Source organism: Balaenoptera borealis (assembly GCF_965194805.1).
Source record: "Balaenoptera borealis genome assembly, chromosome: 10".
Classification (NCBI taxonomy): Eukaryota; Metazoa; Chordata; class Mammalia; order Artiodactyla; family Balaenopteridae; genus Balaenoptera; species Balaenoptera borealis.
In genome coordinates, this window is record NC_138874.1 from 70,181,185 (window position 1) to 70,204,664 (window position 23,480).

The 23,480-nt window shown below is 49.2% G+C and overlaps 1 protein-coding gene across 15 annotated transcripts in view; it reads right to left on the reverse strand.

Annotated features, from left to right (window-relative positions):
* Positions 1–616: 616 nt before the first annotated feature.
* Positions 617–23,480, reverse strand: part of LOC309636299 (anthrax toxin receptor-like) — a 43,513-nt gene continuing 20,649 nt past the window's right edge. For 8 of the 15 annotated variants that reach the window (XM_082408678.1, XM_082408677.1, XM_082408689.1 and 5 more), the window contains 7 exons: positions 17,475–17,570; positions 14,302–14,371; positions 13,661–13,739; positions 10,977–11,681; positions 9,663–9,701; positions 8,440–8,514; positions 4,184–7,001 (listed from right to left, as the gene is read on the reverse strand). In XM_082408678.1, coding sequence (XP_082264804.1) covers positions 6,672–7,001; positions 8,440–8,514; positions 9,663–9,701; positions 10,977–11,681; positions 13,661–13,739; positions 14,302–14,371; positions 17,475–17,570 — 1,394 coding nt within the window. In that variant the 3' untranslated portion in view covers positions 4,184–6,671. The other 7 variants (XM_082408683.1, XM_082408686.1, XM_082408679.1 and 4 more) reach the window with 7 other exon arrangements.

Sequence of the window (23,480 nt, forward strand, 5' to 3'; positions counted from 1 at the left end):
TATTTTCCTATCGATTCAGCATCTCTTTGTGGTCTTAATTTGCATTCTTCTCATTACTGATGGGATTGGTCTTCTGTTCTAGAGACTTAGGGTCCTTTCTGAAGGAGGAAACAGGTGTCAGGGCCTGTTCCAATTAATCCTTGAGGTTTATGTTCTTGGTGAGCTTGGAATGTGAACCTACATGTGGTCAGTAGGCTTTTACAGAGAATGTTCGTGTATAGGAACCCCATGTCCTGGTAATATGAGTTTTCATGTCTTCTCCTTCATTTATAATTTTATCAATTTGGTTTCTCTTTCTTTTACTCGCTTAGTCTAACTAAACTATTGTCAATTCTGTTTATGTTCTCCAGAAAAGTAACTCTTCATTTTGTTAAACTTTTATATTGTTTTCTTGTTTTCTATTTCATTAATTTCTGCTCCAATCTTTATTATTTTCTTCCTTCTACTAACTTTGTGCTTTTTCTAATATTTCCTTAAGTTGAAATATTTTTAAAATATTTAATAATATTTTTTATTATATTTATTATATTTATTTATATTTATTTATATTTATATATATATATATTTATAATATTTATTATAATATTAATTAAAATATTTAATAATATTTAAAATATCCTTAAAATATGCATTTACTTCTATAAATTTCCTCCTTAGAAATGTTTTTGTTGCATACTGTGTGATCTGGTTTACATACTGTGTTTGCCTTTTCAATTTTCAAGATATTTGTTTGTTTTTAAAGAAGTCTTCTCTGGTCCACTGGTTGCTCAGGCATGCGTTGTTTAATTTTCATGTAATTTAGCATCTTCCAGCTTTCCTCACAATATTCATTCCTAGTTTCATACAGTTGTAGTTGGAGAAAATGCATGGCATGATGTCAGTCTTCTTAAATTTATCGAGACTTGCCTGTGGCCTAAAATATGATGTATCCTAGAAAATGGTCCATAGGTGCTTGAGAAAATTGTATATTCTGCTGCTGTTGTATGAAATGAAATGTGTATAACTTTTAGGTCTCTTTTGGTCTATACTTTTGTTCAAATCTGCTGCTTCCTTATCAATTCTCTATCTGGATGATCTTTCCATTGTTTAGAGTGGTTATTAAAGTCCTCACCTATTATTGTGTTATTTTTTTGCCTTTTGTTCTGTTAATAATTGCTTTATATACTTAGGTGCTCTGATATTGAGTGCATATATATATGTGCAATTGCAATGTTTTCTTGATGGATTGTCCTTTTCTTTTATCATTATATAATGACCTTCTTTGTCCCTTGACGAATTTTAACTCAAAGTCTTATGTCGTCTGATGTAAGTATAGATATCAATGCTGTCTTCTGGTTACCATTTGCTTGAGTATCTTTTTGCATTCCATGACTGTTAGTCTTTGGGTGTCTTTAAGGCTAAAGTAATTCTCTTGTGGGCAGCATATTTCTGGACCTTTTTTTTTTTGGTCCATTCAGCTATTTTATGTGTTTCTATTGAATTTAATTTTTTTATGTTTAAAGTAATTATTGATATGTAAATACTTACAATTGCCATTTTGTTAATTTTTTCAACTGTTTTATAGGTCCATTTTTCCTAGCTTCTAATCTTGCTGTCTTTGGTTAATTGATGACTTTTTGTAGCGGGTATGCTTAGATTCCTTTTATCATCTTTTTTATATCTACCAGAGGTTTTTTCTTTGTGGTTATCATGAAGCATACCTAAAATATATTTATAACATCCTATTCTAAGCTGATAACAACATTGATAGCATACATAAATTTTCCCTTTATTTCTCCATCCTTCACATGTTAGGTTATCAATATGACAATTTATATACTTTTATGTTTTGTATGCAATAAGATATTATTGTAGTTATGGTTGTTTAATACATTTTAACCTCTTAACTAGTGTTTTAAGTGAATTACACACCAAAATTACAATATTCCAGGGTCTGATTTTGACAATATGTGTCCTTAGCAGTGAGTTTTACAAACTTCTTATGTTTTCACAATGCTAATTTTTATGCATTTATTTCTGCTTGATGAAATTCCTGCAGCAATTCTTGTACAGCAGGTCTTCTGGTGATGAACTCTTTCAGTTTTGTTTGTTTTGATATATTTTCAATCTCTTTCTTCATTTCTGAAGAACAGATTTGCTGGGTACAATATTCTTCTTTGACAGGATTTTTTTTTCTTTCTATACTTGAATACATCACCCCTCTCTCTCCTGGACTACAAAGTTTGTATTGGGAAGTCCCTCTAAATTCTTATGGTGGTGAGTTACATGTGGTGACTCATTTTTCTCTTGTTGCTTTCAAAATTCCCTGTGTCTTTGACCATAGACAATTTACTAACAATGTGATTTCCCGTAGCCATTGCAGACTCAGCTTATTTGGGATTCTTTGTGCTTCATGAATTTGGATGTACATCTCTCATTCCATGTTTGGTAAGTGTTCAACTCTTTTGTTTCAAACATACTGTCTTTTTCTCTTCCTCTTCTCATATGGGACTCCCATAATTCTCTATTCCTTCTGTTTGTAATGTCCCAGAGTGTTTCTTCACTCTTAAATTAATTTTTCTTTTCACTCCTGTGGCAGGATAACTTCAAATGACCTATCTCTTAGTTCGCTGATTCTTTCTTCTGCTTGCTTGAGTTTGTTGTTGAATCTCTTTATTATATTCTTCAGTATAGTCATTGTATTCTTCAGCTCTAGTTGCCAGTTGTTCTTTTGATGGTTTCTATTACTTTGTTGAACATCTCATTTTGTTGATACATTTTTTTCCTGAATTTAATGAAGTTGTGTGTCTATGTGTATTTCTTGTATTTCACTAAACTATTTTAAGAGGATTATTTTGAATTCTCTCTACAAGAGTCCATAGATCTCTATTTCTTTAGAGAGTTTATTCATTTCTTATCATCATCTCATGTTTCCTTGATTCTTCATGGTCCCTTATTTGTTGCATTGGTATGTGCACTGGTATTTGAGTAAGCAGTCTCTTCTTCCCTTCTTGGACTCTGTGGTCCATGGTGTTGCTTCACCTTCACATATATATTCTGTGATTTTCACAGTGAATTCTTGCCTGTTGATAGTCCTCTAGCATGTAAGTGTGGAAGGAAACCTGATCATGTCTTCAAAGTATTCTTTAGGAGGCATCTGAAAAATTGGGAGGTCTGTCTCTGTCATCAGAGGAGCTGATGGGAAATTGGGACCCTGCAATTACTTTTATATTATGAGAAATATTAAGGTACAGGAAGGGAACTTACATTTCTGAAGGAGGTAGTAGGTTCAAGGACCTTTTTTTCACAGTGTCTTGGAGATTACATGGGTGGTGGCCTTGGATGTTAACCTACATGTGGTCAGCAGTTTACAGAGAATTCTCAAGTGTGGCAAGCCCACGTCCTGGTATCCAGAGCTGAAAGGCCCAGTCATGATTTCTTCTAACACCTTGGTCCTCACCGCACAGTTCTTGATGTCTCTGAGCTCATCATCCTCTCCCTCCCTGGGGCAGAGGGAGAAGACATTAACTACTGGGCCCCTGAGTCTTTACAAGTGACCTGGCCCTGTTCTGAGCATACTGTAGCAGTTACTATCACCCTCATGGCACCCTGTAGAGGAGACACCATTATCCATCTTTTCAGTGAGAAATTGAAGCACAGGGAGATTAAGTAACTTGCCCAGGAGATTAAGTAACAGCAAGTGAGTAATGGACACCAGACTGTATTCATACATCAAAGATATTGTGGGCTTTTTGGAAAGAGCATATTTTGGCTAAAACCCCACGTATTTCAACCCATGGTGACAGATGAAGACCTGTTTGTGGGGAATGAGACTCATCGTGTCTACATCCACAGGACACCAGGGTGCTTTGTCCTGGCGGAGCAGTATAGCTGCATCTCATACAGTGGACCAGTGCTCACCAGGTAACAAACTCTCTTGCTAATCAACAACAAATCCCAACTCCTTTTGACTGTAAACCAAAACACAATATATGTGTCCAATTCAGTACAAAAGGGGCTCTTAACAATTTTGTGTTTTTGGTGCTTTAGATGTTGGTCTATGGGGGTGGGAGTGACAAAGTACTTCTGCAGAGCTTCCGGGCAGTAGGAGGGATCAGTGGCAGCATCCTGGAGAGTGACTGAGAGCGTATGGGTGGGAGATGTTGACCATGTGAACAGCAGCTACTGAGGGGGAAGCACTCCTGGCTGGGTTGAAGGCAGATCTTTGGGCCGCAGAACATTTGTGTGCAGTGGGGATTCATTAAGGTGAAGTTGGTGCACCTCCCCTGTGTGAAGAAGAGTAGAGAGAGAAGGTCACTGAGAAGCCATTGGAATTGGGAGCAGAAGGCTGTGGTTTCCTTGGCTCAAGGGGAGCAGGCTCAGGACCTGTCAGGATCCCCAGGGTGAGCCTTTGTTGATGCCCTTCCTCTCCCTGGGTGCTGGCCTCCAGCCTGCGCTCCTAATTCTAGACTCTGTTCAGATATTGGACATCTGCCCTCCCTTCCCTATGGAGCCCCGTTGTTTTGACTCTGGACTCCCTTTGCTCTGGTGTTGAACTTGCCTGCTCCCCTCTGCACTGGGAGCCTGGTTAGCAAGGACAAGGGCTTATTGCCACTGTAGCCCCAGCATTGCCCAGGCTCTCTTGGTGAGTATGTGCCGAAGGGATGAGTTCTCACTACAACCCTCAGGCTGGGGTTGAGTCCACAGTGCAAGGGCAGGTGATGGTGCCCTCAGATGGGTGATGGGCTCTGGAGGCAGCAGCACATACAGACCCCTTGGTTTGGGTAGAGATTGATGCAGACCCTTTGGGACACGATAATCTGTCTGCAGCACCACAGGGAGGGTGGTGACCACACTGACCAGCTGACAGCATCTCTGGGCAGCCTTGGACTGGATTTGTCAATGGGACTCCAGGACCTCTGGACTTTGGGTTATTCGGACTCACCTGGACACTTTCTTAGCCTCACCGAAAATTGACCTAGCATTCTTCATAACTGCATTATTCAGTGGCATTTTATTATTTTATCCCTGTTTTTGTTAAAAAAAAAAAGGTAAGGCTTGGAGCGTTTCAGAAACTAGACTAACTTCGCAGATTTGGTAACAGGTTGAAGTCAGTACTTTCCTACAATCACTCCAGAAAATGCCAAAGGGACCTTTCCCCATCCCTGCGCAGTGCCCCGCAAAGCAGATTTCTGTGCCTTATATTGTCAGATCCAAAATGCCTCCTTGTGTCACAGAAATGACCTAAAGCCTCTACACAGGAGCACGTGTAACTAGAAGTGCCCATTCATTCATTCATTCATTCATCATCAGAGGGCTCGATGTGTGTGGACCACATGCAGGGGAACAACTGGATTTGGTGCCCTTGCAACACTCTGACCTGCAGGGCTGGTGTGCCTCTGTCCCCCACACCCTATGGGGTGACACTGGGTATCCTGTGAATATCTTGACCATTGGATTGATGAGGGCAGCACTTGATTTCCAGCCTTTCAATTCACCAAGCCCTACAGCCCCAGGGCATACGCACTGGCTGTTTCCTCCGTTTGGAAGGACTTCTCTGGATTTATTTTTATCAATTATTTCTCAGCTTAACTGTCACTCTCTCACAGATTCTGATCTGGCCAAAGAGGCACTCACTGAGATATTCATGACTTTCCAGTCTCTAGAGAGCTGTCTATAGAGACAGGTGGAGAATGGGACTTCTGTGCAAGCAAGGCTTGGACTCAGAGCTCGATTCATACCCAGAGCCGCGAGCCCAGCTGCGGAAGGAGCCCCGACACCACTGTCACCAGACAATGTCTCTGCTGGGTGTGAGCATGCCTCAGGTGTGTCATCTGCAGTGTCCAGAGACTTTCAGGCCTATCCAGAGCTTCTAAATGCCCACCTGTCCAGCCACCAAGAGCCAGTGTTTTCCTGATTCAGTGAATGTGGTCAGTACAGACCTCACTACAGATCTTGGGACTGCAACATCCTCCAGGCCCCTGGCCTGGTCTGTACAAAAGGTCTCATAATGAGGACACCCAGGAATATGATGCCCAGGCAGGTGCTTCCCAAGAGAACCAGGAGCAAGGCCCTCCTCGGATCCGGAGGCCTGAGAAGGGCAGCTCTCTGATGGTTTGGGGGTAACCATCATGAGACCATGAGTGCTGAACTGAAAGGGGAGCAGAGCAGTGAGAAGGGTGGAGCCAGGCTCAGAATTAAAGTTCCGCTCTGCTGCTCCCATCCTTTGTGAGCTGGGACAAGTCACTCAGCCTCTCTGTGGGTCAGACCCGCCTCCATAAAGCTGGGATCTACCAGTACAATAGTATCTACCTGTACATTTACTGGGAGGATTAAAGCAGTGAAAACATGTAAAGTTCTTGAGCAACTGACCCACAGAAAGGACGCAATAAAATTATCTCTCATTATTATTATTAAATAACAAGGATGACAAGTGGAGAAATTGGGCTTCTCCACATTGTCACAGGCACTGACACAAGGAGGGCATCTTTACTACCTGGTAAAAACCAGTCAGTGTTGACCGGACAACATAGGGGAGGGGGTGTCACCATTTCCTCCACCACTCCTGCAGCTGAGTGACCAGCCTGGGAGGATCTCATGGATGGGGTGCAGCCAGCAGTCGCACAGGGTCGGGTGGGCAGTGGGGAGGGACGATGGACGGGAATCCAATAGGCCTCTCCAGCCCTTTTCGCTTAAGATTGGAATTGCTGGGCATTGCTCTGGAGAAGAAAGGTCCTGACATCCTTGAGACGAGGACGCAGGGGAAATGCACGGGCGCCATGTTGAGAATCGTCTGGAGGCTCATGAGCTCCAGGTCTCCACGCCTTGGGCGTTCCTCTCGGCAGATGCCCGGAGAGGGCTCTCTGACCCACAGTCCCGGGGGCAACTGTCAAGGGCAAAAGCAAGACCCCAGCCCACGGGGAGCATCCCTGTGCCCTGCTTACCGTGTCCCTGGGCGGACACCACATCAATGGCACCTGGCTGCAGTGCTGGACAAAGTCATAAAAAGTATCCAGTTTTCCCTGAAAAGCAGATGTGGTTGTGAGGAAGCTACAGGCACAGACGCTGCCTCCAGATGGGTGGTGTCCCCTCTGTCTCCCATGGCTCCCCAGGGCTGTGTCCCCACACACTGGCTGAGACAGCACTGCAGCCATCACCTGGGGCAGGGGGCTTAAGAGCCTTCTGTGTTTGTTGGGAGCTCGTCACTGTGGGTCACAGATTGTTTTGGATTCTGGAACAAATCAGTACTTTTGGTGTAGGAGGAGAAGTCGGGGCTACTTTTGAAAAAAGTGTGAAAGTTTGGAGGAGGTATGCAGTAGCCAAGGAGAGGTCCTCAAGGATAAAGGTGAGGGGGGCAAGGGGACTGGGCAGGAGCTTGAAGAAGAGGGAAGAGGGCCTGACTTTGCGGGGCTCAGAGGGAGAAGGCAGGGAAGAGACCCAGTCCTTGCTCAGGGGGAAGGGTCCTGAAACGGGGCGGGGAGAGAGAGATGAGGAAACCAAAGAACAGGTGAAAAGGTGGACATGGTGTGGACGGAAGGTGGGGCCGGGCCTGCGGCAGGAACAAGCCCCTGGCAGGTGCTTCCTCCCTCTCTGGAAGGTGAGCTCTGGCTTCTCCGTGCCCTCACACTGACTGTCAGGGCAGATGTGGGGCCGGCCCTCCGGCTGCCACTTGAAGCTCACAGGAGTACTAATGGATCCCACAGCGACAGAGGCAGGACTAAGGGGAGGAGGGCAAAGCTGAACCCAGAGATGGTGGGGTCTTTCTTCCTCACACCTGCCACCTGCGGCCCTCTTCGTCCCTGTCATCTCTCAGCCCCCTGCCAGCTGGGATCTCAGTCACCTGGGGGAGGGAAGTGTCCTCAGGCCCCCTCCTCCATGTGGCCCTTGTCTTCCCATCTCAGGGGCCTCAAGGACAATGCAGTGAGCTCTCTCCGTCCCTCACTGAGCACACAGGAGCCATAGGCACTCCCGGGTAGTTTAATGCTGTTAAGATCTTGGCTCAGAAGTTTCTTTTCTTTTTCATTTTTTTTTTTCCCCCTGACCGGTGTGTGGCTGTTTGTCATTGTATGTTTTCACTCATCCAGTTACTGGCCAGTGAAACCAGGACATTGCCAGAGCTGATGACAACCTCTGTGAGAATCAGGAATCGGCCGGTTGTGAGACAGCCCCCAACATCCAGAAATCTGGGCCCATCCCACGGGGAGGTCCCTGGTGCTGGGACTGCCTGGAGGCAGCGGGCACCTGAGCCTCCAGCTCTTTGTCCACCCCTGGGCCACTAGGGTCGGGAGGGCCTCTGGTTTTTCTCTGTCACCGAGGGGTGGGAGACCAGAGCCCATAAAGCTCATCTCCATCCAAGCCAGGTGTTTTAGGCCCAAGTCTGTGTGCATTGAACTGGCTTCCCCTCCTCCAAACCCCCAGCCTTGAGGTGCTCATCCCTCCCTTCCTAAGGGTCCTTGTCACCTCCATCTGTTTTATCCTGTCTTCTTGGCACCCACAGCAGGAGACAATCACCCTGGTCTGTACAGGGCATGGCTTCTAGAAAGAGAAAAAATTTGCAGGCTTTCTTGTCTGGCAGCTCCTGGGTGCAGACACATGACATCTGTTGCCTGGGCTCCTGTCAAGTACTGGCCAGTCAGCAAATGTTTGTTGGAGAATGAAGGACAAATGAGCAGGACCCGGCACTGTAAGAGAGTGGCCTCCATGTGAAAAACACACCAACTCCTTTTGGTTTATAAAGATGGCTCTTCTCCAAACATCAACAAACTCTACCCTGTCCCCTTGGTTCCTGGTGGCCACCCTTGCAGGAGAAGCTGGGCATGAGGCTGTGCCATGTGACGGAGGCTGGCAGGGGTGCGGGCATTAGCAGTAGACAGGGCTGTATTCACCTGACTCTGGCAGATCCAGCCTTCCCCGGCCACACTGCAGCCAGTGTAGACGTCAGCCCGGGCAGTGACCCTGTTTCCCACCAGATCTCAGGCCCAGGTCCGCCTCTCTCGGGATGCAGCACCCCTGCTCTAACTACTTCTTATGGGCCCTGGGTTGGGCCCCTACCCCGGGTCAGCCCCAGCCTCCTCACCTGACCCTTGGTCCCTGTGCTTACCTGCGCTGTGCCCCAACAGCTCAAAGTCAGGTTAGGAGTCCTCCACCCTCCTCAGCCCCCAGTCCCTAAAGGCCAACCCTGCCAAGACCCACATCCTGACATGAAACAGGGATGAAGACCAAGGAAATGGATCCCAGCATACATCAGAGCCCGGGGAGGGGGACCTGGTCCCTGAAACCTGAGGATCCTTTTCCAAATGCTCGTGCGAGTCCTGGGAAGGATCAGTCTACAAAGAGTGTTTTTGGAATTGAGAAAAAGCCCATTTATACCAGGAGGGATCATAGCTGTTCCTGAAATAGGCTACCCCATGTTGCTGATTCAGTGATAAAGGCCCTGGTTCAGGCTGTCTTCGGAGGTGGGGAACCGTGTTGTCTGGGTGACATTCTGTGAGTCTCAGGTCCTCTCTGGGGTCCCTCCCTGCCCTCTGTCACCCTCTTCTATCTGCCACCTCTCTCTGCCCAGGTAGGTGGGAGCTGGAGGGGCAGGGGAGGGCATCTCCCCATACATGTCAGAGGGCCTCTCTGTGCAGGTCAGTGTGTGCATCAAGTATGCTGACAACATCACAACGAAATACACCACTTACTTTTTCTGGTTGCTGGGCTGGTGGTGGCTCCTTGACGATCTAGGATGTTAAAGAGACATAAACGCAGGCTGGAAGGGGCATGGAGGGCTCTGGCTCAGCTATGCAGACAGGAGGGGACCTTGCTCAGCAGCAGTAAGGGATCAAACGTGGGCTTTGGGGTGTCAGCCTAGGTGCCCACAGCCTGAGTGTGTGTGGCCAACAGGCTCCACCTCCCTGAGCCTCAGGCTCCTTGGTCATCAAAGGGGAATCGGTACCTCCGTGGAGGGTCAAGGGGGAGAGAGGCAGACTAAGGCCCCTGGTCCCTGGTAGAGTTTTCAGCAGCAGCCCTGACATCATATGAAGACAAGAGAACACTCCCCACACCCCTCCTCCTCTCCCCTTCCCTCCCTCCCGCTGCAGCCCTCCCTGCCTCCCAGCCCTCAGGGATGACAGGCCACCTCCCTCTCCCCCACCCAGCTTTCTCTCCTCACTTCTCGCCCTTTGCAGAAATCTGACCTGCTGGCTTCTATGCTGCTTTGCTTGTCCTTTCTCACTCTGCTTCTTCCTCTTCTTCACCCAGCTCTGGCCTGTGTCCTTGCAAACCCAGCCGGCCAGCGCCTCTGCCTTCCCACCCACCCGGGGCCAGTCTCTGTCCTTTATCATTATCAGGACACCTGCCACACCCTCTGAAGGTGACATTTACCCTCAATGCCCTCCAGCTACCAATACCAGACCACACACCAGATGGTGAGCTCCTGTGGGCAAGGATAGTGGCTGCTTCATTTCTGCCCCTCTGTGCCCAGCACGGGGCCCTGCACATCCTGGTGACTTAGTGGTGACTGACGATGGAATGACGGAAGGCACCAGAGATGGACAGGGATCCATGCTGCTTTCAAAGGCACAGCTGCCCCCGGGGTTAGCATCCTCCCGGCCAGCATCCTTCTCCCTTTGGGCCATCAGTGCCCTTGCAGACTCCTCTTTGTCCCCCAACAGTGGAGATTCCTGGGGCCTTGGTCTGCCTGAGTCCTTCAGAAGCCTGACTGCTGTGGGGCAGCCCTGGTCTCAGGAGGTCTGGGGTCCTTTTGCCCCAGGGGCCAGGACAGCCCATAGGCCACCTCCCTGTGAAGGTGAAAGCACGAAGCAGGTGGCCCCCTAGAAGCCCAGGCTGTGTCTGTGCCCGGGACGGGAGGACAGAGTCTGTGCCTTGTTTGCTGGTGTGAGGACCCCAGAGCTGATGGAACCTGACCACAGGCAGAATCATGGGGCAGGCATTGGCCTGGTCCCTCCGGGGTTGGTGAGGGCTGGATGCAGGCTGTGCGGGCAGGGTTCACTCACCCTCTTGCAGCAGCAGATGCAGACAAGCAGCAATGGTATCACAACCAGGGACGGGATGAGTGTAGGGTACAAGAGAGGATTGCTGGGAACTGGGCTCTGGGTGACAACCATGGGCACTGTGGTCTCCTCCTCTGTGACAACTGTAGTCACTGTGGTTGTGACAACAGTTGTCACGGTAGTTGTCATGGTGACAGTGGTAGGCACTGTGCTCTTCGTTGTCATTGTTGTTGTCGTCGTCCTTGTCGTCGTCCTACTGGTCCTGACAGTTGTAGGCGTTGGGGTCGTCGTCGTCCTTGTCGTCGTCCTACTGGTCCTGACAGTTGTAGGCGTTGGGGTCGTCGTCGTCCTTGTCGTCGTCCTACTGGTCCTGACAGTTGTAGGCGTTGGGGTCGTCGTCGTCCTTGTCGTCGTCCTACTGGTCCTGACAGTTGTAGGCGTTGGGGTCGTCGTCGTCCTTGTCGTCGTCCTACTGGTCCTGACAGTTGTAGGCGTTGGGGTCGTCGTCGTCCTTGTCGTCGTCCTACTGGTCCTGACAGTTGTAGGCGTTGGGGTCGTCGTCGTCCTTGTCGTCGTCCTACTGGTCCTGACAGTTATAGGCGTTGGGGTCGTCGTCGTCCTTGTTGTCATCCTACTGGTCCTGACAGTGGTAGGCACTGTGGTCACTGTGGTTGTAGTTGGGACAGCTGGGGGCTCCACAGTCTCATGCTGCACAGGCACACATGCCAAAGTCCTGGGGTTGGCCTGGGTGATCTCTTCCCATGAACCCAATATCCACTTCCCACACCAGACCTCACAATTCCCCTTCTCCTCAGGTTGCCTCATCCAGAGGGACCACAGTGGGGTGAGGAGATCATGGCTGGTACCCAGAGAGCCACTGTGGAGCCCTGGGCCACAGACCCCACCGCTGGCCCTGTTCCGAGACTCTCCCTAGAGCCCTGTCAAGGAAGCCCAGTCCTCCATGCAGTGACAACCCAGCCCTCACTGCCTGTCTTGGCTGAGAGTACAGGGGTTTTGTGAGGAGCACAAAAAGCTACGACACACGGATGGGTGAGAGTGGGGCTCTGGGGCCCCAGAGAGGTGTGGGTGCAAGAGCAGAGGCAGGACACCCTGCTCACCTCCCCGTTGCCTCCCTCCCCTACTTCCCCGCTCTGCAACCTTGGAGCCTGTGTCTGCACATCTGGAGTGAGGAAGTGAGCGAGCACTTGAGAGCATTAGAGAGAGGCTATAGAAAGCCCACGCACAGGCCAGGTCCACGTGGGGGATTAAGGAACGGGCTCTGTTCTCTTGTTGTTGTGCATAACCGAGGGCACGTGTGCTGCATCTGTGGACCCGCGCTGCCCAGCCCTTCCCTACATCAAGCCTCTGCTTGAGAGAAGCAGGGGGGGAAGGGGGAAGAGAGAGCCTGTGCCCCGGAAACAGGGAGGCCGAAAGGAGAGGCCGAGTGGGGCTGAGAGTGACCCTGTGCTGGGCCCGGAGCCACGGGCGGCTCCCGAGTTCTCTTCTCAATGTGCCTGTGGACGGGGGCCGTCCGGTGGCGGGACTCCTGCTGGGAAACGTGGAGGTTAATCTCGGGTCTGGAGGTGGATGTGCAGGGACCAGCGGAGACAGACACACAGGGGACCGTCACGCTGCGGGAACCCTCACCAGCTGGGACTGGACACAAGGGCGGTGGCATTAGGCACACGCGTCCCTGCTCCCAGGGAAACCTCACTCCAGGCTAACACGCTCTGTCCCCCATGGCGGGCTGCCCCAGGCTAAGGGGCCCGGATGCTGTGGAGCTGGGAAAAGAGGGCTCCTGGGAACAGCACTTTGTTCCCAGCTTCCTCTCCCTGAGCTGAGCCCCGCCCTTCCCACCTGCCCTGCCAGCTTTCCAGCAACAGAGGGGAGAGTCCCCCTGCAGAGGTCAGAGCCAGTTAGCGGAGAGGGGCAACTGAGGAGCACGAGAAAGGAGGTGCGGCCGCAGGGAGGTTGATGACATCTGCAGAGTGACAGCCGGTGTTCCCCAAACAGGCGTGGGAGGCCAGGGCTGTGATGGTCATGAGAGGGTTCAGAGCTCTGCCCAGTGCTACACTAGCACAGTGCAAACACACCCTGACTATGCATGACCACGGCTGCTCCCACTCTCCAGACCCCTGTGCCGGGGACGCCGATTTGGCGGGCCCAGGTGTCCCAGAGGCCCTGGACCCTGTCCCCCTAGTACACAGTGCCCCAGCCTCTCCCGCTCACCCCGGCTGGAATCCAGGGTGGAGCCTTGAGCTCCCCACCACAAGGCCGGGGCCAGGGGAGGTGGCAAGGTGTGTCCAGGGTGGGCAGAGCCTCAGCACTGTTTCTGAACTCTGCTTAGAGCTCGAATTGGTCCCTTCCACATACCTTCAATGATACTTGGTTCACAGAGAGGGCAGAGTTTCTGCAGGACCTGGGCAGCTGGCTTTACCCCAAGTCTTGCAGAAGCATTCCAGTGAATTTCACAAACCAGAGTAGGGGGACAGCTCCGCAGTAAAGGACTAAGGGCACTGAGCTGGCTGTGAAATGCTACCCGAGTTGCGTATCTGCAAAGGCTACTTGTACTTGCTGGCCTTTCCCCTGTGATGTTATTCCCCTCTCTTACATCCCTGATTGTCTCTCCCTCACAAGCAGGGTCTCTGGCTAGCCTGGAGGGATGCTGCAGCCCAACATTCACTCACACAGTCCTTGCTGGTGATTTTCAAGCTTCTCTCACTCCAGGTATTGCCCAGGTCCAGAGAGTAATCAACAACGACCACCCTAAAGCAAAGGGCAGATGGTGACCCAAGAGACAGGATAGACACAGTTCCTGCACTTGGCTCAATCTGTAGCCCTAGCTCTCCTCACGGTAATGGCTTTGCACTTTAGGCATTTGGGGCTCCTCAAATGCAGGCAGCAAGGGTAAGGGGAGCCCATCCCCAGGCACCATGAGATTGACCTCTGCAATGAGGGCTGACCAGGCAGTGAGGAGCCCTGCATGGGGTCAGATGCCCTCAAGACCAGGAGCAAAGTGACCAGGGATGGCACCATCCCGACTCCTCTGTATGTACACGGTATGTTGGCTTCACTCGGAAAAGCTGCTTGGAGCAAAGGTACCAGCCCTGGGGCACACCATCTCCCACATCCTGCCCTCCTCAGCAGAGCCTGGGCCACTGCGGATCCCTGAGCACCTCAGTGGATTGTCAACCAGGGCAGGTGCGGAGGATGCCCTGAGCCCTCCCAGAGACAGACATGTGCTGCCCCAGGAAAGGGGGCAGTCCACATTCTGGACTCCTCATGGTAGCGACACCTGCCCAAATGGCCCCCGAACCTAAACACTTACTGTCCAGCCTTAAGAAAAATATGTCCTGGGCAAATTATTTTTTCTTCAGTCACTGAGTTAGGTGGTTTAGCTGAAAGACAAGCACATGAGAAGAATGTCAGTAGACTTGTCCACCCATCCGCCCCTCCCCTTCTGCCTGCCCTTGGCAAGGAAAGCTACCACTTTGGCAGAAGCAGCTTCTCTTCTCTGCCTTCTTCTGACACCTACTGCGCACCAGGCACTGTCAGGGCTCTGGCGTTTAGTGGGAACAAGGCAGGCAGAGGCCCTGCTCTCAAGGACCTGACATTTGCAGGACTGGAGAGGGAGACAGACAATAAAGTAACAAACAATGAACAAAATAAGCGCCAGAGTGAAAAGTGCAGTGACATCAATAAGCAAGGGACAGGATAGAGAAAGGAGGGGAAGGGACAGCTGCTTAGAAGCAGGTGACCTGTCCTGTCCTTTAGAGACTCAATTTCTCTTTAAGAGAAAGTGAAATATTTATACAGGACATGATGGGATGTCTGGGATTTGATTCACAATAATCAATGGTGAGAGTATCAGCAAAACCAGATTGGCCAGGATTGGTAATTACTGAAAGCAGGGGAAGGCTGCTTCAAGGGCATTATATGATTTTTGCTACTTTTGTATGTTATTGAAAATTCTCATTAAAGATAAGGTCTTTCTGAGGTGGTGTTCCTGGAGCTGAAACCAGATGAGGGGAAAGGGAGGGAAAGGTCTGCGGAAGAGGGTCCGGGCTGTGGACACCTGTTCCGAGGCCTGAGGCATAACTAGCTGAGCTTGTTGTGGGAAAGAGGTGAGTGAGGAGAGGGGGCGGGGCCTCGTGGGCCCTGGGAAGGGGTTTGGGCTTTATTCTAAGTTCAGTGAGCCTGTGGCGTGGCTGGCCAGGTTCGGGTAAGTTTGGACACAGAGGTAGCAGGGCCTGCAGGTGGACTGGATGTGGGATGAGAGCAAAGAGGAGTCAAGGACAACGTGCAGGTGAGTGAGCAGAGCACCTGGGTGGGTGGTGGTGCCATTTATGGACACAGGGAAGCCTGAGGAGAACAGGGCTTCTGTGTTCATGCTTGTTCTGTAATTTTGTGGGAGCTGGGAGGTGGCACTCCTGAGGCTCAGACAGTCTGTAACTAGTAGCTGTGGAACCTTCTCTCTCCTGAGCCCTAAATCTTCTCACACCACGACAGTGGCCACAGGCTAGGCCTGTTCCCCACAGATGGTCCCCTTCCATGTGACCAGCTTTCGGCCATAACTGAGTTGTCAGATTAGCTAAGAACTTCTGAACTGTGTTCCCCTCATTGGTGCTGATACTGAAAGTAATCACCGGCTTTATTTCGGGGGAATGATTTGTGTCTGAGGGGTAGGGTGATTGGGATTAGTGTGAAAAAATCACAAGGAAATGTGGTGTAATCTCCATAGTATTCACAGAGCAGGGAGAGTGAGGTGAAGGCAGGCACCTCGCATACTGAGGGCCAAGAAAAGCATGGTTGACTACAGAGGAGCTTTGAAACCAATATTAACTGATTAAACCAAATATTTCCATTGCTGTATTTTAAAGATTTCTTAATACATGAAATCATTATACACTAAAATAGATAATATAAAGCATACAGAAATATTGGTTTAAACATTATTCCTTGTTATGCTTTTCTATATATACAAAAATGTTTTCCCAGATGTTTTAATCAGAGGAAAATACAGTTAGAGACAACCACATCAATCCTCATCAGTGCATCGGGGCTCATGGCAATAAACAGTCCTGATCCTCCACTTCTGGTCAGCCTCCGACCACGTACAGCATGGCGGTCAGCAGAGGAGTGCAGGACATGTGAAACCCTAGTGCTGGTCCACCTCAGAGAGAAACACAGGTGACACCAAGGGTGAGAAAACAGTATAGCCACTGAACCCAGAGGAGGTATCTGAATACACTTCTTGGAGGATAGGCTGTCCCCAATCTTTTTCAAGGACTGTCATCAGCAAGGTCAAAGTCCTAGATTATGCAATCAGGTCACCTGTGTCTACTTTCTAGCTCTTGCTGCATCAGCTGCATACAAAGCAATAACACTAGGTCTTTTGAGAATTAACTGGGGTAGTGCATGTAAGACACTTAGCACACCAGCAGATGTAATAAACATTAGCTCTCCATATAAATGTGTTACTCAGTCCTAATCACTTCTGAAGTATAAACCAAGAGATATCTAACTCCCTGAGGCCATCTACACACTATGTGGTGTGAGAGTGTGGCAGTGGCAGAGCCCTGCGCATTCTATGCACCTGTGGAAGAAGGAGAGATGGCCCAGAAGTGTGACGGGGTGAGGGCTCGCTCTGGGTTTACCAGATGGCCCTGGAATGAGAAGTCATTGAAAATAATATAATCATATTAAATCAATGTATCAGGAGGCTAACTGGGAGAGTTGAGGAAGAAGAGAAAGTCCCACTGTCCCCAGGCGCTCTGTGTGGGAGATCAGGCCCACCTCAGTGCTGAGGGCACATCTGCTGCCCCAACTGTGTGCTTCCTCAGGCCTCTCACCCTTCCTGGAGGGACACCTGGTGCCTGAGTATTTCCAAACAGTAGCTTTACATATGTGATAGGGCTTACTGCACCTACCATACTGGCCCCATTTCACAGTACAGATAATAGAGGCTGAGAACAGAACACTCATTAGGTCAAGATCACACATGTAATGTGGGCCAGAGCCAGGATTCCAGGGCCCAGGCCTGGCAGTTGGCATCCTCTCTCAATCCCAGGTGACCACACGGTCCTGGGAGAGCTCAGTGCACCTGGCCCAGACTCAGGGCCCTGGGGCCGCCTCCACTTCCCACAAGCAGACTCGTGAGATTCAAGTCCTTATCTCTCAAGGGAAGTGAGGGCTGAGGAGAGTGTGGGGGGAGTGTAGCAGTGAGGACAGACCCAGCACCCCCAACCCAGCCTTGAAAGGTGTACGCCCTGACCCAAGACGCTTTTGATGTGCTGGGGATTGATCACTTCCTGGCCTGAGATGAAGGGAGCGGTGGCCAGGCTTCCCAGCCAGGTCCCTCCTTCCATTGTCCATGCTGCCTCTATCCTCACAGTGTCCATAGTGAATGGTCAGCAAGGGCTTTGAAGTCTTGGTTGGCTGTAAGGAATGCAGAGCAATGTGGGAAGTGTGTTACTTGGAGGCACCAAGGTGGGTACTTACTGAAGACTTCGGTTTTGTCCAACTTATATCTGCAAGTATAGTCTTTCATTCTGTCTGGACTTAGGCCATATGCATAAAACCCAAGTTGGTAGGATTCTGTAAAGGCAACATCCAAAGGTCTGTGTTAGGAGTGGCTGAGTGCTGACTTCCCTCTGATCTCACAATTATTGCAGGCTACCCCATAACTGAATTCCCACGGGACTCCTCTGAGGAAGCAGTTGTGTCAGAACCAACATCTGTTTTCCCCCTGGGCTCACCTGTTGTCACTGATGGTCCACTCTGAGGCAGCAGGGCTGGGCTTTGAGCAATCAGGGGGCTTCTCACCACTGCCTCTGACCCATCAAGCTCATTAAAGGCACCTAATGTCGTCCCCTCCACAGAGGCGAACCCAGCCATGGGTTTCCGACCTAGATGGTCCAAGGTCTTCCCTAAGAGGCACAGGCAGTGCTCTCCACCAGGCCCTCCCTTACATAAATGACAGAGGAACCAGGATAACACAAGCTGAAGACAGTCCTGACTCTTGTCTGAGCTGAGCACACAAGCCTGGGTAGCTGTGGGGCTTTCTGACACTTGGTAGTCTGCTCCTCCTCCCTGTGTTTCTCTCTGCCTATGGCAGGCTGGAGACCCCAGGAGCAAGGCCAGGACCTGGGTGAGGCAAGAAGGAGGTGAGGACCCTGCACAGGAGAATCCTCTATGGAAGGTGAAATCCTGTCTTAGCTGTAGTTCTGAAGTCTGCAATGAGTGCTCTTCTCCTCCCTCTTCCTGCCCCTTCATGTACCTCACATAACCCCCCAGGGATTCACCAAGCACTTCCTTCCATCAGGGTGGGAGACATTGATTTGCTAAGATACAGTTTTGGGCCATAGCCTCTCTCCAGGCTGCTGGGGATTTCTGGGCCCTGAAGCAAATACTAGGGGATCCAGAGAGGGCAGTTATTGGGCCTTCCCCCTGGGGAGCTGTCCAGGATAACATGCAAGTCATCCTGTTGCAAGTCCATGGTCATTAGCCTCCACCTCTGCCTCCTGGCCCAGGCTGGCTAATTCCAATCCCAGATGCTTGATTTGCCCAAAGTCAATTAACTCGAGGAATATTCCTCAGAAATGCCAGCACAGCCTTGGACCTGGCAGTCTGATTCCTCCTGCTTCAGGTCTTCCTGCAGGTCCCATCAGGTCAAGGCAAAGTTTGCAATTTCTCTGCTTGCAGAAAGTAGATTCTCAGCCTGTGGGCTGAAGCTGGCTGGATGACATATTTTGTTAACTTTTCAAGTGTCTTCAAACAATTAGACCCCATGCTTAAAAGTCTGCATACTTTCTCGACACAAAATAGCCAAAAATTTCTTGGGAGAGTACAGAGCTGGAGGTATTATGCTTCTTATTTTCAGACTATACTCCAAAGCTACAGTAACCAAAACAATATGGTACTACACAGAAACAGACACATAGATATAGAGAGCCCCAAAGTAAACCCATGTACATATGGTCAATTGAACTATGACACAAAAGGCAAGAATATACAATGGGGAAAAGACAATCTCTTCAATAAGTGGTGCAGGCAAAACTGGACAGGTACATGTAAAAGATGGAATTAGAACATTTTCTCACACCATGTACAAAAATACACTCATTTTGGATTAAAGAACTAAATATATGTCTGGAAGCCATAATACTCCTAGAAAGGAAAGGAGGCAGAACACTCTTTGTCATAAATTGTAACCCTATGTTTTTGATTTGTCTCCTAAAGAAAGGGAAACAAAACCAAAAATAAACAAATGGGACCTTATTAAACTTAAAAGCTTTTGCACAGCAAAAGAAGTCATCAACAAAATGAAAAGACAACTTAATGAATGGGAGAAAATATTTGTAAGTGATATGACAGATAAGGGGTTATTATCCAAAATATATAAACAGGGAATACACCTCAATATCAAAAAAATGTAGAACCTGATTACAGAATGGGCAGAAGACCTATATAAACATTTTTTATCCCAAGAAGACATACTGATGGACAACAGGTACATGAAAAGGTGGTCAACATTACTGATCATCAGAAAAATACAAATCAAAACCCCAATGAGATATCACTTCTCACCTGTCAGAATGGCTATAATCAAAAAGACCACAAATAACAAATGTTGGCCAGGATGTGGAGAAAAGGGAACCCTTGCACACTGTTGGTGGGAATGTAAGTTGGTATAACCACTATGGAGGTTCCTTAAAAAACTAAAAATAGAGTTATCATATGATCCAGCAATCCCACTCCTGGGCATATATCCAGAGAAAACTCTAATTCAAAAAGATACATGCAGGACTTCCCTGGTGGTCCAGTGGTTAAGAATCCGCCTTCCAATGCAGGGGACGCAGGTTTGATCCTTGGTTGGGGAACTAAGATCCCACATGCCATGGGGCAACTAAGCCCACGCACTCTAGAGCCTGCACGCCACAACTCGAGAGCCTGTGTGCCACAACTACTGAGCCTGTGCACTCTAGAGCCCACGTGCCACAACTAGAGAGAAGCCCGTGTGCTGCAACTAAGACCTGATGCAGCCAAATAAATAAATAGATATTAAAAAAAAAAAGATACATGCAACCCAATGTTCATAGCAGCACTATTTACAATAGCTAAGACATGGAAGCAACCTAAATGTCCATTGACAGATGAATGGATAAAGAAGATGTGATATATATGTATATATGTGTGGAATATTACACAGTATGGAATATTACTCAACCATAAAAGAATGAAATTTTGCCATTTGTAACAACATGGATGGAGTTGGAAGGTACTATGCTTAGTGAAATAAGTCAGACAGGGAAAGATAAATATTGTATGTTATCACTTATATGTGGAATCTAAAAAAAATAAAACAAAAATGAATATAACAAAACAGAAACAGACTCACAGATAAAGAGAACAAACTAGTGGTTACCAATGGGGAAAGGGAAGGGGAGAGTGACCAGATAGGGGTAGGGGATTAAGAAGTACAAACTACTATGTGTAAAATGAATGATCTACAAGATATATTGTACTTCACAGGGAATATAGCCAATATTTTATAATAAATTTAAATGGAGTATGAGCCATAACATTTTTGAATCTATATGTTATACACCTGAAACTAATACTGTAAATCACTACACCTCAATATAAAAAATAATTTTTAAAATTTTCAAAAAAAGTAATAGTCTGCTAGTAATCTGGATAATAATCCAGATTACTAGCTTATTTGGAAAAGTGGGAACATCTGGCATCAGTGGATTTGTATTTCTGCAGGGCGACCATTGACTGGGCTAGAGGCCACTGCCCTTCTCGGATTGGAAAGCTCCATAATGGCCCAGCAACCAACTTCCCTCCAGGACCCCTCTCACTGCAGCCAATCGTCCTTGGCTTGGCTTGGCCCACTCCTCTTACTTGTGGTATTTGCCTGGCCTCCAAGGGCACCTGATGGCAGTGACCCTACCCTTGGAAGAGCCTAAGTACCTGGGAGAGTGGGGAGAGCACTGAGGTTTGGAAAAAGAGCAAGGAAGGTGAGCTGATTACCTTGTGCTAAGAAATCAGACGTGTGGCCCACTCAGGGCAGCCTTGATTTCCCTAAGTGACACACCCCATGCCATGCCCAGTGGCCAACAGCACAATGCTGCTTCTGAACCCAAATCTGCCAGGCTGCACCCTCACTGCTCACACTTCATAAAGGCCCTGCCCACTGTGAAACGGGAATCTGTATTTGTCCTGGAAAAAGCAGTTGGGACTGTATCCTGCGTACGCACCTTTGCCAGCACAACTTGGTCCACCCTGAGCAGGGCTGCTGCCCCTTAGTCTCACTTTAGGATTATTTTTGCAATTTACATTTTAGGATTTACAATTTACACTTTAGGATTATTTTTTGCAAAGAAGCATAACTCTAAACTAATAAACCATATTGTAAGTAGATACAGGCAGAGAAGGGAAACCTCAGCTGCCTGAATATGGAGAGGTCAGGCTCTAGATGAGGCAAAAAGAGCCAGTATAGCCTTCCTGCCACAAGCAAAAAGCCAAGAGGAACCAGAAATGGCAAATCTGTGCCAGGCCAAGGCATGTACCCCGTGTTCATCCAAAATGACATTCCTAACAAGCAAGCATCTACTGTGCGCCAATCAATCTTTACACTTCCTCCATTAAATCTCCCAAACACATGAGCTAGGCATGATCTACTATTCCAGTTTTACAGAGAGGGAAATTGGAGCTAAGATAGGGCAGGAGGTACCCCCCAACCCCTGGCAGGTTCAGGGCCAGGATCTGATCTCGAGAACCCAATCCAGCACCCACTTACACCTCCTCCACTCCTGTCTTAATTCCAAACATCTATCACCCTGCTCTCCGGGGACACGTCCTGATACCCTGATATGTGGTTTTTCAGCTCACTGGGCTGTGAGTTGGAACCAGAAAGCCCCGATTAGGGACATGGCCAGTCCCAGCCTTATGGTGAAGATTGGACGCACCCTCCTCTTCCACGTAGCTGACAGGAAGGAGGGCGGGAGCCAAGGGCAGGGCCATCTGACAGCCCAGCGCACAGCCTGTGCCGCGTCCTCAGGAGCAGCGCACGCTGCCCTCCGCCTGGACACCCTCCTTCCTCCTTGTGTCTCCTGCTGCCCTCAGCCCCGCTTGCGTGCTGCTTCACCTTTGCAGCAGAGCCCCCTGTGCCCCAGGCACTGCCACTCCCAAAGGGGGGCTTCTGAACTCCGGCAAGTCTCCAAAGTGGAAGGCAGGGTGATGGTTTCAGATTTTTGAGCAGAAGAGACTTCAAAATAAAGGAATTTTCTTTGTCCAGGTAGCAGCCTCTTCTGTTTCCCAACACCCCATAACCAATTCCTCCAACAGTTACAACCAGAGGATGAAAATGAGGTTGCACGAAGGACTAAAATCAGCTTGCAGGGCTGTATTTCCCATGTACAGTGCCGCTGCCCATCAGAGGCAGAAGGACCAACAGCCCGTGGGATACTGATCCTTTCTGGAACACAGAGCTTTCTCTCTGGAAGAAAATTATACACCAGGTCATCCGGGGCCTCTAGAGAGAGTTACTGGGAAGGCAGGCATCTCCCTGAGAAACCCGAATGGAGATGAGCATGAAGAGGGCATCTGACCTGCATGAGACTGACACGGGCGCACAGGTGGACGTGACCTGCCCTGGGGCGGGCGGGTCTGGGAGCACGACATGCTGCTTGGGACAGTCACTTTGAGAGAAACTGGACACTGACCAACTGTGACCAGGGTGTCCCTTTAAGGCAGCAATTCTACTTCTGGTCTTGATCCCAGGGATATTCTGACCCAAGAGGAGTAAGCATCCGGACAGTCCCTACAATGTGAGTTGTAGTATCAACTTACTAGGAACAATCTGTATATTGATCAAGGGAGACCCATGAAATAAATTGTTCCATCCATGCAATGGAATACTGTGTAGATGGCTGGAAAGTACTACGTACTGTACGATCCATTAATGTAAAAATATCCTTGTAAAGTACACTTAGGTAGGTCTTTACATATAAAAGCTGAACTCTTCGTGGTTGTTATCTCTGGAGAGAGTAGGATGGGACAAGGGGGACCTTATCACGGTGGGGGGACAGCCTGGACCCAGGCTGGTTGTAGGAGTGTCCCCATCTGTGCAGTGTGTCCTGCCTTCATCCCGCAGGTCCTCCTGCCCCACACAACCTGCCCCCCCCACCCCCCCAGAGGGTCTCTGGCCGAGACGCAGAGCTGGATGCCGGGCCTCAGAGGGAAGCCCTGCTCTGCACTGTGTCCTCCTATGGCCACCACTGCTGGGACCCACCTGCTGGGCTTCTTGCAGACACTCACTCTGGCCCAGTCACATACAGGAAAAGGAGTGACCAGATGCCGCCTCCAGCCTGCCTCTGGGGTCCAAGCCCTGGGCCAACCCAGCAACACACAGGAGGGATGAATCCCCAAACCACGGTGCCGAGTGCCCCAGGCCAGGCCCCGCGCTCACCCCCTGTGAGTCCCTGAGGAGAGGTTCTA